Source organism: Melanerpes formicivorus, unplaced genomic scaffold (assembly GCF_026170545.1).
Source record: "Melanerpes formicivorus ecotype bairdi unplaced genomic scaffold, bMelFor1.0.p_v2 SCAF_34, whole genome shotgun sequence".
In the NCBI taxonomy this organism is placed as follows: domain Eukaryota; kingdom Metazoa; phylum Chordata; class Aves; order Piciformes; family Picidae; genus Melanerpes; species Melanerpes formicivorus.
The window spans coordinates 8,700,306-8,718,709 of NW_027142386.1; the positions used below are offsets into that span (position 1 = coordinate 8,700,306).

The following is an 18,404-nucleotide window of genomic DNA, read 5'->3' on the forward strand; positions in this document are numbered from 1 at the left end:
TCATACCTTTGTGCTCACCTTTTCCCCCCTGAATCATTTTAAAATGTCTTTGCAAAAGGATCCTTGTGAAACCCTCTCACTCTTCGTGAGGTCAGGCCTTTTTCCTTGTCTACCCCAGGCACTACCTTTTGTCCTGTGGTAGTGCAGTGCTTAAGGCAGTGAACACTTGTGTCACTTGGGACTTCAGTGCACTGGCAGAAAAGAACTGTCAATTAAGCCACTTCTGCCTCCACTCTCCTCTGTAGTCTCAGGCAAGCTGTGTGAGCTCTATTCATTACCTTCCTCCTCAACAGTGTTGAGAGATTACTGCTACAAGTCACTCGCCCAGAAATGTCCAGAGGATTATGATATTAGGAGTTTTGGACCTCTCACTACATGTAGGACATTGAGGTGATAGAATGTGCCCAGAGAGGTCAAACAAAGCTGGTAAAGGGTCTGGAGAACAAGGCTGGTGAGGAGCAGCTGAGAAAAATGGGATTGTTTAGTCTGGAGAAAAGGAGGCTGAGGGGAGACCTCAGCTCCCTGAAAGGAGGTTGAAGTGAAATGGGGGTTGGTCACTTCTCCCTAGGACCAGGTGATAGGAGGAGAGGAAATGGCCTGAAATTGTGCAAGGCGAGGGTTAGGTTGGAGATTAGGAAACATTGCTTTGCTGCAAGAGTACTCAGGGATGGGGACAGGCCGCCCAGGAAGGTGGTTGAGTCACCATCCTTAAAAATGTTGAAAGAATGTGTAGACATGGCACCTGGGGCCATGGTTCAGTGGCCATTGTGGTGTGGGATTGACAGTCAGACTTGATCTTAGAGGTCTTTTCCAACCTTAATGATTCTATGATGTTTCAGTGTCCTTAAAAGGACCACAGAAACAGAACTACAAAAAGACCTTATGAACTGGCAAAATAAGGAGAATGTACTAAAAGGAAGACGTCTTGTTGAGTGATTCTTTCATAGTGCCTGTGCTTCCATATGGGTGAATGCAAGTGTCTTCAGTTTGACACAGGAGGCCAAAGACTCAGCAGATCAGCCTGTGGCAAGGTGTCTCTGATGGGCTTCCCATGAGTACGTTGGGAAATAAATTCACAAAATCAGACACTGGAGAGTGTGTCCTCAAGGACCTGTGGACAGGGGAAACACTTGGAGATGGCTCTTCACAATGTGATTGTTGGTCCATGTTTTGAGGGTTTACTGGAAAGGAAAGTCTGGTGGGAAACCTGAGCTTTTGGTAACGACCTTCATCAAGTCTGAAACTTTTAGAAGTCATGGTCGTGTCTGCAGGATTTCATTCTTGTCTCCATCACTTCACAGCTTCTGGGCCAGCTTACTGGCAGAGCATTCTCTTTCCATCCCTCCCCAGAGGCCATCTGAGCCTCTTCCAAGGATGTGCCAAGTGATGAATGAGTTTTATTTAAGGTTCTCTCTGAAAGACACTGCGTCCATTTCAGCAAACTGCAGAATGTGTCAACATGATCACTTCAAGGCTTTCAGCTTGCTGAAGCATCTCTCAGCACTCTGCAACTTCTGTGGGCTGCCTGATCAGCAGTGCTGTGATTATTAATATTTATAAACCTTAAATAATGCAGGACTTCAGTGTACCTGAGAGACCATATGGTGGCCTCCAATCCCCAGCAAAGCACCTGAGATCAGTGTGGCTACATCCACCATTAGGGTCCCAGAAGGGGAAGGAGGTGGAGGTTTCCCCCCACCCCCAGAGGGCTTCTGGCTTTGGATCTCTCCCTCCTTCATTAGTTACCAGAGCACATCATTTTCATCCTTCAGGGCCAAGCTGCAGGCTTAGCTCTTTGCCTTTCAGTCTGGAGGCTTTTATCACTGTGCTGTGCATTTGTTACAAGGCTTCACTTGGTGGTGACCTTGGCTTGGGTGGGGTTTTTTGGTTATTTTGTTTGTTTGGGGTTTTTGTTTGTTTGTTGTTTGTTTGGGGGGAGGGGGGAGTTGCTTGCTTTCTCTTTTTTTTGCTTTTTTTCCCATGCCTTTTGGTCAAAATGCATTGATTTGGGTGCGGATTGCAGGGAGAGAAGGCTCTGAGGGGTTATTCTTTATTTACTTATTGGTTTTGATGGGGGTTTTTTGTTTGCTTGTGGTGTTGTTTTTTCTGTTTCTTTTTTTCTGAACCCTATGAAGGTGCTTGGGTAACCCTTTGGACAATGATGCCTCTGAAATTACCATTTAATGCATGCGTGGGCAAAGAGGCATATCAATGAATAATGTATAGTCACAACCAGCTTGGTGACTGGGTTTGGTTCAGAGCAATATCATGTATGGATTAGCCTCATGGACCTGGATCAGTGGCATTATTAACGTGGATCAGGTGGAGACAGCCACGCTCAACAATAGTGTGCTGCACCACTTACCTTGGGGATAAAAATGTCTCTTCTCTCACGCTCTGGACTGGCAGCAATCAAACCAACCCTTTGGAGATGACTAAAGCAACCCTCCCTCCTCATCACCAGCCACTAGAGCAGTTCATATGGGTAAAAACCCAGGAGAATCTTTCGAGGTCCCTTCTGATCCTGTTCTGTGATTCTGTGAATAAGTGAAAAACAAGGATCGTGACACATGAAGCTTGTACCAGCCACGAGGAGCAGGAGGGTGTGTTAGAGATTGGCAGCCCAGGCAAGGCAGAGAGGGGCCCAGGCTGTCAGTGCCTGGACGGGGCTTTCAGTCTCCCGGGGCTGGCTCTAAGCCCTCCAGAACTGGTTCTGAGCTCCTCGGGACTGGTTCTGAATCCTTCGGGGCTGTCTCTGAGCCACTCGGACCAGATCCGAGGCTCCCCCCGGGTCAGGCTGCCAGGGCGGGTGGTGCTGAAGGGACAGCACCGGCGGTCCAACTCGCCCCGGTCTTAGGGTCCCGGTGCCCCTGCACCTGCCCCGGTGCTGGTGCCCCTGTATTTCGCTTTGTCCCTCGCTGCCCCTTCGTCTCCGTCTCCCACGCTGTCGACACGGGCAAGGGGCTGCTGCTGTTGCTCTGCATCCTCCGCAGAAACCTGCCTGCAGCCGCCTTGCGCTGCCTCCCCCGAGCCCCACCCCAGGAGGGCCTGGGGACTGCTGGCGGTTAATTGACTCGCAAAGGCACTAATTTCGGCTCGTGGAGGTAAGTTCTGGGTAAGGGCTCATTTTTTACCCCTCCCTCGGTTGCCAAAGCCCTCTCCCGTCTGTCTCTCGTTCTCCCTTCAGGGCCATCAATCAGCCCTTGCCACCCCCCTGCCGAGGGTCCACCCGAGCCACGGCACCAGCGACGCCCTCAAACCCAGACAGATGAGTCAGCGTTTTGCCTCCCAGTAAACCCAGTCAGCATTTTGCCTCCCAGTAAATCCAGCCGTGATCACCTGCTCCCCGCCCGCCAGCTTTGGGAAAAGTGAGGAACAATGGGATTCCCAGAGACCTCCCTGGCTCCACCATTGCGGGGCCGGGGAAGGAAGGGGAAGGGGCGTTGGGAGGAAGAGATTGCTCCTTTCTGCCCTAGTCGGGAACAGCCTCGGGAGCAGCCGGGGGCGAGGGAGGGTCTTCGGTCCCCATCAGCCTCTGGGCAACTTGCAGCGACAGCAGGAAAAGGGAGGGGGGAAGGGAGGTGTGCGCGGGGGGCTGTTGCTCCAACCTGATCAAGTCCATTTGCCAATTCACCACTCGCATCACTTCCGGAGCACTCCTCAGCTTCTGCTGCAGAGTGAGGATTTTTTTTTTAATTTTTTTTCCCCCCTCTTCTCTCTCTTTTTCCTTCCCTCCCTCCCCGTCTGGATGCTGGGAACTTGAAATCCTCCTCCCTTGATTGCAGCAGGATCTGCCCCAACCTTCCCTCAACTTTGCACTGCATCAAAGGAAAACCGAGCAAGCCACAGGCTGGGTTGTACCGATGGGGGCAGGGAAGCTGTCAGGCACAGCCCTGCCCAGCTGATGTGGCTGTGTCTCTAGGACCTAGAGCAATCTCCCTGGCTTTTCTTTTTTCCTTTCCTCTCTTTTTTTCGTGTGTGTGTTTGTGTGAAGGATCCTCCTGGTTACCGCTGGTTACTATTTTGCCTTAGCAGGGAGACCACCCAAGTCATGGCTGAGAGGAAGCAGTCTGGCCGTCAAGGTGAGGAAGAAGAAGTGCCAGCCTTCTTCAAAAACCTGGGCTCAGGCAGTCCCAAGCCTCGGCAGAAATTCTGTGGCATGTTCTGCCCAGTGGAAGGCTCCCTGGAGAACAAGACCATTGACTTCGACTCCCTCTCTGTGGGCCGTGGATCAAACAAAGTGGTGGCAAAACAGAAGGATGTTGCCCACCTGGGTCCGGATGCTCAGTCCCTCTATTCCAGGCAGAGCGGGAAGGGAGGGGAACCATCTGTTGATTTCGGGAGAAAGGTGGAAATCAGGAGTGCCACTGGGAAGGAGGCGCTGCAGAACCTGAATGACAAGGTGGGTACATGTGTGTGTGCTGTGTGAGATGCAACTTGAACACGCGATAGGCTGCAGAAGGGAGCGATCTGTTCCACCCTCTGGTTTCTTGCTTTTGTGTCACTTTCGTGTATGTGGCAGTCAGCCTCTTCCTCTAATAAGCAGCATCTCTCCTAGAACCTTTCTACCAGACCTCTAAAGCTATCTGTGTGCTCTCTGCAGGCATGTGTGTGTGTGTACACAGGGAGGAGGGCAGAAGAAGAAAGGAGCCCCCACATCCACAAACACCCTGCCCTGTCTTCCCATTTGGTGATGGAGAGGGACATTTTTGTTTCTTAGGAGATTCCCCCCTGCACAACAGCAGCAAAATGCCCCACCCAGCCACTGATTGTATGACTCTATGAATGCAGCTCACAGGAACAGAAATGTAACAGCGAAAGTGCATCAGTGAGCCTCTACCTACAGGGATCAAATCCTTGTAGGCTTTTTCAAGAGGAAACTTCTGCCCTCTCTTACTGGGGGAGGACAGGCTCCAGAGTTACCCCTGAGAGCTGTATTTCAATATAAATCTTGATCAAAGCCTCTGTGGGATTTTTTTGCCTGGGAAAATGTGAGACTTTCACAGGAATGTGCTGTGTTCTCAGAAACCCACTGAAATCCTCTCAGTCTTAAAAGACTGCTGAAGCTATTTCCTCACTCTATGTCTCACAGCGCAACAAAGCCTATCCTCTTCCCGAAGCAAAACTTATCCTGCCCACTGGTGTAGCTCACTGTGCACATTTGCTTTTGTGGGTGAATAGATTTAAGCAGGCTCCATTCAGGTCTGAGCCATGAAATACTCTGTGAAGGCCTCTGGCAGTGCTGGCTCCTCTGCATGGGCTGGAAAAATGGAAATGAATGAAGCACTCACCAGCAGACTGCTCAACTCCTGGCACACTGGGAGTTTCTGTGAGTGGTCCCCCAGCTGGTCCATGGAGCAGCCCATCCTTCTGGAAACTGTTTGGGCTGTGTCTGCTGATATGGGTTAGGTGTGCAGGGCAGGAATGTATCATACAGGCTGAATGTATTATATAGGCTTGTTTGCTAATTCCTCCTGCTTTCACAAATGTGAAGTATTACTGGGGGTGGGGGTGGGGTGTCATCCTCCCCAAATCAGATCCTCCACTGCTTTTTCCTCCTACAGTAACCTGAGGGCTCCATCCAGCTGTATTTCCACAACACATCTGACATAGGTTCTTCCTGGATAGCCTGTGAACTATTTCCATGTGATAGGAATCTAAAGGCCCAGTATGCTAATTCATAGGATCCTGAATGCATAACTTGCATCAGTGGTTTCACAGCAGACTAGATATCTTGCTGCTTCTTTTTCTTTAGCTTGAGGCTGACAAGAGTTGGATTTTTATCACCTCACGTAACAATCAATGTACAGGTCCACGCTCTGCTCCAGCAACCAAAGGACTGTATCTCTGTTGGGAATGGTTGCTGATCAGCTGGAGCTGATGAAGATAGGTGGGAATATTTTAGCCAGCAAATGGATCCCAAGCCTTTTTGTCACTACACAGGAAGACCTTGTATTAACCACCCCCTGAATTAACAAAACAAGATGGACAAGCTATTAAAAAAACACAACAAACCAAACAAAAACCAAACAACTTTTCTGAAGTCTTAAATGTCCAGAGGATAGGAAAAAAAGGATAGGAAAGAAATAATTGCCTAGATGATCTTTTGAGGTCCCTTCCAATCCCTAACATTCTGTGATTCTGTAATTATTGCACATTAAATTGCAATATATTTTTCTGCAGGCAAAGATAATCTCTTTGTGTCTATTCTGTCTAGGGTATTCTATAGGCATCTATCATGGCCTGGTTTTATTGCCTCTGGGCCATGCTACCTCATAATTCAGGGTTAAGATCATCTCTGGAGGCACCAGAAAGGCTCTGTCTCAGTTTAAGCAGCTCTTTATGGTTAGGCCTCTGGAGGCAGCGTGACCTATTCAACAGGTTTGTAGCTCAGCAAATTTGAGGCAGATTCTGCCTCTTCCCAGCTGCCAGGCCTTGGAGAACTCACTGGACTTTTATTTTCCAGCTTAAATTTGGGCATCTGCCCTGTTTGGTCTGTTAATGCCTGGTCCGGTAGCTACTTAATCAATGTCTGAGTGTTGCTCAGTGCTTCAACACCCTGACCCCAGCTGGACCATCACTGCAGCCTAACAAGAGTGTCATGTTCAAAGCTGTGACTTCTGGAACAAGAAAATAAACACTTGGTCTGACTTCCATAAATATTTGAGCACCTCTGCACCCATTTCCCACAGCAGGATTTGGTGTTTGGATAGCATCAGGGCAGGGACCTATGGAACTTAGTGCAGAAGTCTCCTAACAAGGGACTGATAAAATGGTTTCCCAGATATCAGTCCTTTGTTCCTTAAATGAACAAACTTGCAACACATGCTTTCATCTGAGGTTTGAGACACCTTGGCCATTGCCTCTTTGACCAGGATCACTTCTCTGTGTGGACTTCCCAGATTTCCTGTGTGTATAATTGGCGTCCCTTCTTTACTGGGGAATTAACACAGAAACACAACATCCTGCTCTTTGGTCAGCTCCAGAGATGTGGAATGAATCTCAGAGTGGGAGAACAGAAGACAGAAGTTCTTCTCTTATTGTCTGGAGTAATGATTGTCCTGTACATCAGAAGTAGGCAAAGCTGGCTGACAAAAGCAGTGACAGCAACTGCTGAGAGAGATGTGGTGATAATGGACATGGTTTAGTTTCATAGTTTCATAGTTTCATTCAGGGTTGGAAGGGACCACAAGGATCATCTAGTTCCAACCCCCCTGCCATGGGCAGGGACATCCCACACTAGATCAGGCTGGCCAGAGCCTCATCCAGCCTGCTCTTAAACACCCCCAGGGACGGGGCCTCGACCACCTCCCTGGACAACCCAGTCCAGGGTCTCACCACTCTCATGGTGAGAGTGGTTTAGCCCCAGCCTTGGTAAAATGTTTGGACAAGATGATCTTAAAGGGCTTTTCCAACCGAAATATTTCTATGACTTTGGCAGGGAATGCCCCCCAGCAGTGGGTAGGGGTTAGCAGCATCCAGCAAGACTAAAAGGAAATCTTGCAGTTGTTTCAGATAGTGCCAGGAACACATTAAATCCATCTCTGATAGTTGGTTTTTTTTTTCCTTTCCATGTAAAAATGTCCATTTCCATTTGCAGGTTTTAGAATTTCACAGCAAAATGTCTTTGCAGATAAACCTGTAAGAATTCAGCAGGAGTAAAAGCAGTTGGCTGTTGCAGAAATTCCGTGAGGTTTGTTGCAATTACACCAAAAGTCCACAGAGAAAGAGACTCTTTTAATAGTTTGGTTGGCTTTTTTTCCCCCCAACCATCCATTAACTCCATAGTGGGAATAAAATTCCTTGCTAAGTGCATTATGGTAGCCTACAGAATCTGTAATGTTAAGATTCAGAGCTGATGTAGATTGATTTCCACTGATGGCTGTGATGATTTATTTTAGCATAGATTATCACTGTGCAGGAATTCTCTCCTTCTTGTGCCATTTTCCCACTAGACCTTTCCAGAAGACAAATTTAGATATAAATGCTCCTTTAATACAAAGTGCATTTCTGCTGCAGAGAGCCTGCACAAGATGTCCTGCACCAGCTACTATCTGTGCAGAAGTGGCTGATGGCAATATCTGACGTGTCCACTGGCCAATGCACCCCCCAAACAGCCTAAGGCTACGGACGGGCCAGAGCCTCTCAGCCAGGGCAGGGGCTGGCAGTGCAAATGTGGACACAATGCTCTGGTTTGTGCATTTCCTCCCTTCTTCTGCTCTTTTGCCATATGGAACTGGAAGCTAGAACCTGGGAGCTCCATTCTGGACCTCTGGCTACATGTAAAATCCTGTGGAAGTTTTAAAATGTGGTGCTGTGTAGATGTTGAATAGGGAACAACCACAATGCTGGCCCTTTAATCTCTTCATTTATTGTATTCTGTACTACTTAGGTTCTTGCATCATGGTGATGGGAAGGAAAAGCTAAGTAAGTGTCCTCTAAAGAAATGTTACCACTTTCTGAATCTAGCCACTACTGGATTCAGGTATGGAATATGTTCAAAGCCAGGAACTGCTGTTTGGTATTAGGACCATGCACAGGAAGGATTGCCTCTTCAAAACACTATTTTAGATGGGCAGATGAGAATAGCTTAAGAAATGTTACCTTGTTGATGCCACCAACCCCTTAATGATGCTTCTCTTTCTTCTGGTAGTGCTGCTGCTCCACAGCAAAAATGACTTGCCCAAGGTCAGGAAGGAGAACGAGTGCTGGAAATGAAGGGCTTCCTGTGCCCACGTTTGTGGTGGTGAAATGAAAGCTAGACTTGGCCAAAGGGCCTTGATGCTCTCTTTCCAATCTTTAGGCAGTGAGAGATGAAGACAATCTTTCACCTGGCAAGCTAAGGCAAGAAACCATTCAGATCTAAAATTCAGGAAAGATAGCATTAAAGAAAAAAAGGAATCAGTTGCACTGTCTAAATTCAGAAATTTAGATGCTTTCCTCCATCTTCTGAGCAAAGCTATTCTGAGGTTTCAAAAGCTCTTCCAGAACCCATCAGAGAGGGACAGGAAAACTCATTTAGTGTTCAGTATTTTCTAGTGGCACCCAGTGACAGGACAAGAAGCAATGGGCATGAAGAACATTGGAAGCTCCACCTAAACATGAGGAGGAACTTCTTTACTTCAAGGGTAGTAGACCACTGGCGCAGGCTGCTCAGAGAAGGTGGAATCTCCATCTCCAGAGTAATTCAAAACCTCTCTGGACACATTCCTGCGTGACCCTGCTCTAGCTGTGGGGTTGGACTTAACCCCTTCCAGCCCCCACCATTATGTGATTCCCCAGAGCAGCTGATCCAAGAGGAAATGGTGTCTTTCGATACAGTTATCCCACACTGCACCTAGGGATCCTTCTCCTTCACTGAAGTGAGGCAAGGACAGTGTGAACGAGGAAGTGTTTCTGCCATTTAATGCATTTCTTTCCTTGAAGTGCCAGTACTGGGAAATATCAGACTGCAAGTGGAACTGAAATATTGAACACAAGAGTTTGCAACCTGGGAATAGTCAGGAATGGCCATGGAGAGGACCCCATGCCTGTGTGTGTAGCTCTGAGCCCACATTGGCCCGGGACTAAAGCTTCAGGTCAGTGACCACAGGATGGGGGGGCTGCAACCCCGGCTATGGGAGAAGGTATTCAGAAGGCACCACAGCCACGGGGGACATCAAAAGGCCGGGAGGGGATTCAAACCTGAGTTTTTAACACGCCCTTCCCCCGTCACTTTGCCACCGCTCCCGCCCCGGGCAGGTAGCATAAAAAGAAGATGCGGAGCATCCCCTCTCCCTCCTGCGAGGCTCGCAGCCCCAGCAGGCACAGGAACAAGGCGAGGAGTGCAGGGGCGCATCCGTTCCGCAGTGCTGCGCCGCCTGCTGCCGCCATCGCCCTACGACCCCGCGCCCGCCCTGACGTCTCCACTGCGCCACTTTGCATGTCGGCCCCTTCATGTCTCCCCATTGGGCGGGGCCCGTCTTTCATTTGCATCTCCGCCAATGGCGGCCTCCCTTTCACTGAGGAGAGGAAAGGGTGCGGTCAGGGCGGTGTGCATGCGCAGTGTCCGCTGCTTCTGCCGCTCTTGTCGCTGGCGGCGCTCCCCCCCTCCCTGTGCGGTCGGGGCCGTGCCGTGCCGTGCCGTGCTGTGCCGTGCCGTGCTGGGCTGGGCTGGGCTGGGTTGGGTTAGGTTGGGCTGGGCTGGGCTGGGCTGGGCCGGGCCGAGCTCCGCGGGGCTGGGCTGGGCTCCGGGCAGAGGGAAGAAAGGGAGAGGCGCAAGACTGGCTGCTTCTCCTCTTCCTGCCGTTGCGGAGAGCAGGAATCGCTTCCCCGCCGCGCCCTCCCCCGCGGACCTTTTCCCCACTCCCCACCCCCGCTTCCCTTCTTGGTGACCGCCTTGATTTGGGCTTCGGGCATTAATTTTTATTCATTTTATTGTTAACCTAACTATTATTTTTCTCTTGTGGTGGAGAGGTCGAGGAGCAGTTGCTGCACGGCAGACAATAGCGATACAGCAGCTGCCCCGCTCCTCTGGAACAAAAAAAAAGGGGGGGGGACAAAAAAATTCAATATAATTAATATTATTCAATAAATAATTTGGGGAGCGATTTCACAAGATGTCTTATCAAGGGAAGAAAAACATTCCGCGGATCACGGTGAGTGGGGGAGCCGGGAAGGGGGAGGGGGGATTAAGCCCTTTGTGTGCGCGGAGGAGCGGCGATCGCCGCGGGGGGGCCGGGGAGCAGCGGGGTGCGCGGCAGGGAAGGGAGGGGGGAATTACACCGGCGGGTCCCCGGAGAGCATCGGGAGCACTGCGCTCTCCCAGCCTGCCGTGTGTGTGTGCCCGGAGGGCTGCGGGAGAAAGGAGCGATGGAGCTTCGCCCCCTTCACCCTCCTGCCACAGCCTGGCAAAGGCGGCTCGAGGCTGGGGTGTGGGTGTTCGGTGCGGCCCTGGAGGTGCATCAGGGTTCCCTTCCGAAGAAGCTTCTGGCAAGGTTCGCTCCTCCATGTAATCCTGGGGGAGAAGGGAAGGAGCCGTTACATAAACCCCTCCCTGGATTTCGGCGTTGTAGGAGCCGATTTAGGGCAGACCCCAGGGTATCAACTTTTCCTTACGTAAGGCGAGATGTTCGCATCTGAAGGGCTGTGCCCCCTCGGCGGGTTTTTGATACGGGAGGTTTTGGTTACTCGCAGCGGCTCTTCGCAGCCCCGCGGACACACCCATCCCAGTGCTCCCATTCCCCAGTCTTGCAGGCAGCAGTGTCATCTCTGAAATGGAGCTTTGGATCGTGACATTTGTGCGGGAGCTGCTGGGCTGGGCAGAGGATGTGCAAAATTGATGTGCGAGAAATGGAGCATCTTTTTTTTTTGGGGGGGGAGGGGGTAAGGCGAGGGCTGGGGGGAGGGGGAAAGGGGATAATACACAGACACCCCGAGTCCAAACCTCTATCCAAACGATAGTTCAAAATTATGCCAGTATTTCAAGAGCAGTGAAGGCTGCTGCTGAACCTCTGTCACAGGCCACAAGTGTGACGCATTTTTCTTCTGACTGAATGCTCTGATTTATGTTTGGTGCACCCGCTGCAGTTGTGAGGGGAAGGGCTAAAAAAAAACCCTGGTTCTGGTTGCATTTGCTGTTGTATACACCTGGAACTGATCTAGGTAGGCTAAGGCTTGAAGAAGGAGCATGGTTATTGCCCAGCATCAGGAGGGTAACTGCACCCAGATTTAGGCCCACAGGGCTGCAGACTGCGTGTGCTTTGTCTCCAAGGTGAAATGAGTGGAAGGATTCTTGCTGATTTCAGAGCCCTATGGTTCAGCCTCAGCAGGAGACCTGTTTACTAGCAGAAGCATCCAGAGCATCATTAAACCGGTCCAGGCTGCGTTTTTGTTGCTCACTACATGTGTAGAGATATTTTTCTTTCCTAATTGATGCCCAGTGCAGTAGGACATGGGTTGTCAGTGCCAAAGTAGCCGGTTTTACTGGTACCCTGCCTTTGTAATAGCACAAGGAGCCTGCACTAGAGATGGGCATAAATTCTGCAGTGTTCCTGTCTATGGTGAGCACGTACAACAGTTTGCTGTAGAGGTTGGCATTGAAAGACAAGCAGCTTTTTCACACCCAAGTTAGTTAATGTGACTCATTGGCATTCACAGCAGATCCTAAATTTAAATCTTGGGGGTTTCTTTCTGTATTGTTTTGGTTTGGGGATTTTTGTGTTTGTGGTTTGTTTTTTTGTTTGCTTCAGTGTGTGGTTTTTTTTCAAGTGGTCATGTTAATGAGAGAAACTCCACTGCAGCAGGAGGAGGAAGGAGGGGCACTCAACATCTCATATGCTCAGCAGCTTTATAAGAGGGGGACATAATGGTGCGAATCAGCAGCTGATGCAATCCACGTAGTCCTGTATGTATCAGTAGAGCCATGTCAGCTTGTGCCAGTTGAGAAGTGGGTGCTCCAGCTCTTCAGTCTTGTTCCAAGCTCTTTGGGAACATGCCTGATTCTTCTGTTCGATGAGCAGAGCCCCAGCTGAAAATAAGGTCTCTGCGAACCACTGTCATATGTATATTTGCTATAAATTCAAGGCATTACTAAGTTCACACACAGAATCATAGAACAGCAGAGGTTGGAAGGAACCTCTGGAGATCATCTAATCCAACTCCCCTGCTATAGCACGGTCACTTAAGCAGAAACTGCTAACACCTCCAGGGACAGTAACTCCACCACAGCCCTGGGCAGCCCATTCCGATGTTTGACAGCCCTCTCAGTGAAGACTGCTGGGGTTTCAGTTTGTGCTCAGTGCCCCTTGTCCTGTCACTGAGTGGTGTTACAAGAGTCTGGCCTCATCTTGTTGACATCCTTCCCTGATATATTTATAAGCATTGACAAGATAACCTCAGTCTTCTCCAGCATAAAAGGTCTGTGGGTCATTCAGCCATTCCTCATCCTGCATTCAACTACCTGAATTCAACATCTGGCTTCACCATCCTGTCTGTGCTGTTTTAGCTTTGTCCTCATATAAAGATGCTCTAGGGAGGAAGAAGGAGAATCAGAGCAAGTACAAGTGCAACTGTAAGGGCCACGGTATAGGTTAAACTAAATGCTGGACAAGGTGTTTGTGCTTTGCTTTAAGTGTCTGTAACTTGGGGAATGAAGGAGCTAGAAGAAGGTAGCAGTCACTTTGAACTTGCCTCCTCATCCAGAGTGTGTTTCACTCCTGTTCATGACCACTGCAAAAAAAACCCCAAAACAAAACAAATGTCTGGTTTTGACCTAAAGTCTTGAGCTGGATGTGTCCCTGCCCGTGGCGGGGGCTTGGAAGTAGATGATAACTTTAAGATCCCTTCCAACCCAAACCACTGAATGAGAAAAAGCAAGATACATCCTGGGCTGAAAGCTGCCCTCTTGCAGTTACCTTTCCATTCTTAGCAAGCTGTCTTCTAACTGGAGGAGATCTTAGTAATCACTTTTTAAATGCTTCTCTTAAACTCAATTTGCTAATTATGTGCTTATTTCTATCTGATTATGCAGTAGTGCTCTGGAAAGGCAGTAAAAGCATCCACTAGACTGAAACATCACAAAGTTGGACAAAATGAACTTGTTTGTGTTGTGAAACCCCTGGCAACAGACTTTTGGTCCGTTTCCCTGCATCAGTTGACTTGCAGTTAGCCAAGGAGTGACTCCAGTGTGTGGGTGCATGTAGGAAGGTGGTTGTGCATAGGACCAAGGCAGAAAAAAACAGATGTGGCTATTCTGCATCCCTCAAAGTATGCTTTAATGCTTTTTCTGGAGGTGATGGAGGAGACTGCAGGCATGAGTGCAGCTGCCAAGGGGAGAAGCCTGCTGGAAGAAAGCTTCAGTTCTGATGTTTTCGTGATCATTACTGTGATTAAAGGACTTGCAGATGAAATAAAATATTTTATCTTTGCAGTTGAAAGTGCAGCAGTTGACTCTTGTTTTGACACCTGCTTCTGAATAATGCAGAGTTTGTTTCTGTCTCTGCTCCTTTTCTCTCTGAAGTGACACTGCAGACTGTCAGCATTCTCACAGAGTAATAATGTGTCATTGTGTGCTTCTTCCTTGCAGAGTGATCGTCTCTTGATCAAAGGTGGTAAAATAGTTAATGACGACCAGTCTTTCTATGCAGACATCTACATGGAAGATGGGTTGATAAAGTAAGTGAAGCCCAATGCCGTGGCATGATTGCAGCTGTACAGGCATTAGCAAGGAATGACTTAGTCGCAGGGAACTATATTAGACTGCAATGGAGAATCAATGTTTCACCTCTATCCTGCTGTTTGATGGAACAACTTTAAAAGCAAGATGTTAAATAAGCAGGTGGCCCCAAACCCTTCTGTTATTAAAGTGTGAGTTAAGTAGGTGCTTACCGGTGCTTCATTTTGGCCATGACAGCTATTTGAAGTTACCTGTGTTGGAGCGTTTTAGTCAGTTACAACAAGGTATTTTGAACCTGGAGTTAAATCTGTTTCAGGCTAGCAGATTGGACTTAATTGACCTCTTGAGGTCTCTTGCAGCACTGTCTCCCATGATTCTATGATTCTATGAACTGTGTCCAGTTCTGGAGCCCCTATTACAAGAGGGATGTGGAGGTGCTGGAACGTGTCCAGAGAAGGGCCATGAGGATGATCAGAGGGCTGGAGCACCTCTCCTATGAGGACAGACTGAAGGAGTTGGGGCTGTTCAGTCTGCAGAAGAGAAGGCTCCGAGGTGACCTCATTGTGGCCTTCCAGTATCTGAAGGGGGCTACAGGAAGGCTGGGGAAGGACTTCTCAAGATCTCAGGTAGTGATAGGACTAGGGGGAATGGAATGAAGCTGGAGGTGGGGAGATTCAGGCTAGATGTGAGGAGGAGGTTCTTCACCATGAGAGTGGTGAAACCCTGGAATGTGTTGTGCAGGGAGGTGGTCGAGGCCCCGTCCCTGGGGGTGTTTAAGAGCAGGCTGGATGAGGCTCTGTCCAGCCTGATCTAGTGTGGGGTGTCCCTGCCCATGGCAGGGGGGTTGGAACTAGATGATCCTTGTGGTCCCTTCCAACCCTGAATGAAACTATGAAACTATAAGGATCAGTCCAGCCCCCCACAAAAGTTAAAAATGGTCTTATAGTTTGAGGATTGACCTTGTAGTTTAAGGCTCAGACCTCTGTCCACCACACTTCTGTGTTTTCGATCCTGAATTGTGTTTCTGGTATGCTAAATATAGTACAGATTTCTTTGTAAAATTACTCTTAGGAAAAAGAACAAATGAGCCAGAGGTTGCAAACAAGGATTTGTCCTGTTCTGGATATATGGTCAACACATGTGCTTAGTTGATCAAGGTTAAAAGTTAAAGGATCCAGCCAAAGATAGCTAATTAGTTGCAATGTGTCATCTGCTGTTGCACTTCTAAAAATACTTCTGTGAAGAACTGGACTGGAGAGGGTCACACCAGGAATCTGGAATCTGGTTGTGCAGGGATTACGAAATGCTGTGCATGGAAGCAGACAATATGGATGCACAATTCTTTTCTGTGATCCCAAAACAATACAAACATCTAAACTGCTGTTTGTTAGCTGGAACCCAGCATGGAACTGCTGCTGAGCAGCCCCAGTCCACTCTCAGTGCAGCTGCTCACCAGGCTCTTGCTGTGTTTGGTGCTGTAATTATCTAATTATCCTCATGGTCTCTTCTCCAGCTGCCTGCCAATGTGGTTCCTTCTTTTCCTTCCTGTTAAGCCTAATACTGCCCCAAGGTCCTGAAGTATTTGCACACTTTGCTCTCAGCGATGCAACTGCTTCAAGTGGAAGAAAAAATCTTTATCAGCTGTGTGTGCTGATGCTGTATGTGGGAAAAAGAAAACAGTAGCCAGGTTAAGTGGGGTTTATGTTTACAGGCTGCTGTCCCTGCTTGTGTCTGATGTGCTGTTTGAAACCTGTTTACTCAGGCAAATAGGAGAGAACCTGATTGTGCCAGGGGGAGTGAAAACTATTGAAGCCCATGGCAGAATGGTGATTCCTGGGGGGATTGATGTGCACACCCGTTTCCAGATGCCAGAACAGGGGATGACATCTGCTGATGACTTCTTCCAAGGGACCAAGGCTGCACTGGCTGGGGGCACCACCATGATAAGTAAGTTGGATGTTTTTCTCCTCCACAAAAGCTTTGCTCTTCTCTTTCTCAGATAAGTCCAGTAACTGGGGGCTGTAGTACTCGTGTGGTATTTTGGACCAGCTACCAGCAGTGGGGAATTTCTGTTTTCTGTCCAGATTGCTGAGAAAAGCTTGGGTGGGGGTGGGAAAGGATGGAAAAGCAAGACCCCAGGATTTCCATATCTTGTAGCTGTCAGTCATTTCAACCCTGTCTTCTCTCTTGGCAGGGTTTACCTTACTGCTTGGGTGATTTTGCTAGATTTTTGGGTCAGCTCCTACTAAAATTGGTGCCACATTGAGCTCTGGCTCCAGTGTGAGCAGCAGATTCTCCACATCCCCGTGGAGAAGCGTTTCTCCATGATGTGTAAGGATAGATGTCCATCTTGTGCTTCTCACCCAGAAGTTGGATGCCAGTGTGTTTTTGAAAACTGGGACACTTCTTTAAGGATTTGCATATGCTCACTTATGTGTGCAGCTTTAGCAGCAGGATTTTTGTTAGCCTGGTTTCTTTTGTGCTCATATCCTCTTTTGGAGGAAGAGAGGAATGGGGAAATGAAAACATCTCAAAATAGAAAGACAGACAGACTGACTGTTTGGTTGACACCAGGATTAGACAGACACTCATGCTGTTCCACTCTGGCTCTAAAATGCCTCATGAATGACTTCCAGGCTATCCATTGCCATTTGTGTTGGCTGCAGATTCCTTGGCTTGTCAGAGCCAGGACCTTTGTAAGTCCTTGTTGTTAACCTTGCTTGAGCTAGAGTGAAAAGAAGCTACCCCCTCTGCTGCAGTGCAGCTGATCCTGTGTAAACTGTTAACACCATGTCCTGGAGTCTGTTGCTGCTTATGGGAATCAAGTAGCTGGGCATCTTGTGCTTCTTCATGTACTGTGAGGTGCTGCCACTTTACAGGAGGAGAATTAAGGAGCATGGTTCAGAACAGGTACTCATGGCTGTTGTCCAATCCACGGGCATCTGAGGCACAGTCGGGCACCAGCCTAACTTTCCTCACTTCAAACCCCAGCTCCTTATGGATGAGAACATCCTCATCCCTTAGAGGGTGGTTATGGCCAGTCTTTGATCCCTGGCCTGGTGGGTGGACTCAGATTGAATGTGAGAGTAGGAGCTAGTGGTCCAAACATGGGTAGATTATTTCAGAAGCAAGTAGTCTTCTGGCTCTGAACCTTGCAAAGAGCTTGTGTCTGGCTTACAACTTGACCTAATGGTTTAAATAACCTTTACAGACATACAGAGAACATGAAGGGGGTGCAGCTGTAGTTGTGCATACTAATACCCAATTTTTCTTCAAATCTTTGCTGTCCAATTAAATTAATCACACTGAAACGGGATTTTCTTTCCAGCCTCAGTTCCTTGATCTTATTTCCTTGGTTGTTCCTTTGTTACTAGCACACCTGTTTCCTACTCAAACCACCGTTTTGTTCTTCCTTGTTAAGTTGGATTGGATCAGAATAGCATTCTCTGTCATCTGCAACTGATCTTTCAAAGACATTATTCCCCCCAGCAGCACTTTAGAACAGGAGAAATTGCTTAGACAAAATTTTCTCTAGTAGCCCCTTTAGTTTGGTTGCCAGCTTCATTTAAAGAGCATCATCCTTCAGAAATGCTTGGAGGTATGTTGCCCTTATGACACTAAGGGTGTTTGGACTCATCTCTGAGTTAGAAAATGGAGGACCCCCCTCCAGCCTCCCCAGCTTCTCATTTTACAGCTGTGGAAAATTAGAACAATGTATGTCAGTTGGCAAACTACATAGAGGAGGCTGGTGACTAAACTTGACCCTGCTGCCTTCCTGTGTCTTGGATCAGGATACCAAAACACACAATCATCCCTGAACAAAAAAACATCTTCCTGAAGTACAGCAACAAGGACATCAGTTGGACTGCTTAGGATGATGGAGGTGTTTCTGATGGGCAGGTATCAACAACAGGAGCTTAACAGTGGAAAACAGGATAAATAATGCAACTAGGCTTCAGAGCTTTGGAGACTCTGCTCTGGGTCACCTCAGCTGTTCCCTTCTCAGCAAAATTATGCTATTTGCAAAGATGTTTTTCTGCAGTTAAACATGGACAGTGCCCTGGTGAACATGCTCTTGGGGGGTGGCCTTTTTGTCCCCCTGCAAAGCAGGTGGGGACTGTGGTTGTTTGCAGTATCTTTTCTTTGATAACAAATAGGGCAACATTTAGGGAACTGTGTTCATAATATCATGAAGAAATGACAGCCTGAAAGTGAAACATGAATGTTTGTCATTGTGGATTTTAACTAC

At 48.4% G+C, this 18,404-nt stretch overlaps 1 protein-coding gene across 2 annotated transcripts in view; it reads left to right on the forward strand.

Moving 5' to 3' along the window:
* Positions 1 to 4,036: 4,036 nt before the first annotated feature.
* The window catches only part of DPYSL2 (dihydropyrimidinase like 2), a 60,896-nt gene continuing 46,528 nt past the window's right edge, over positions 4,037 to 18,404 (forward strand). Inside the window, exons 1-3 of one of the 2 annotated variants that reach the window (XM_068156810.1) lie at positions 4,037 to 4,402; positions 14,066 to 14,154; positions 15,918 to 16,102. In XM_068156810.1, the coding sequence (XP_068012911.1) occupies positions 4,052 to 4,402; positions 14,066 to 14,154; positions 15,918 to 16,102 (625 nt within the window). In that variant the 5' untranslated portion in view covers positions 4,037 to 4,051. Of the gene's footprint in view, positions 4,403 to 10,207; positions 10,638 to 14,065; positions 14,155 to 15,917; positions 16,103 to 18,404 lie in introns of those variants that run through there. The other variant, XM_068156809.1, reaches the window with a different exon arrangement.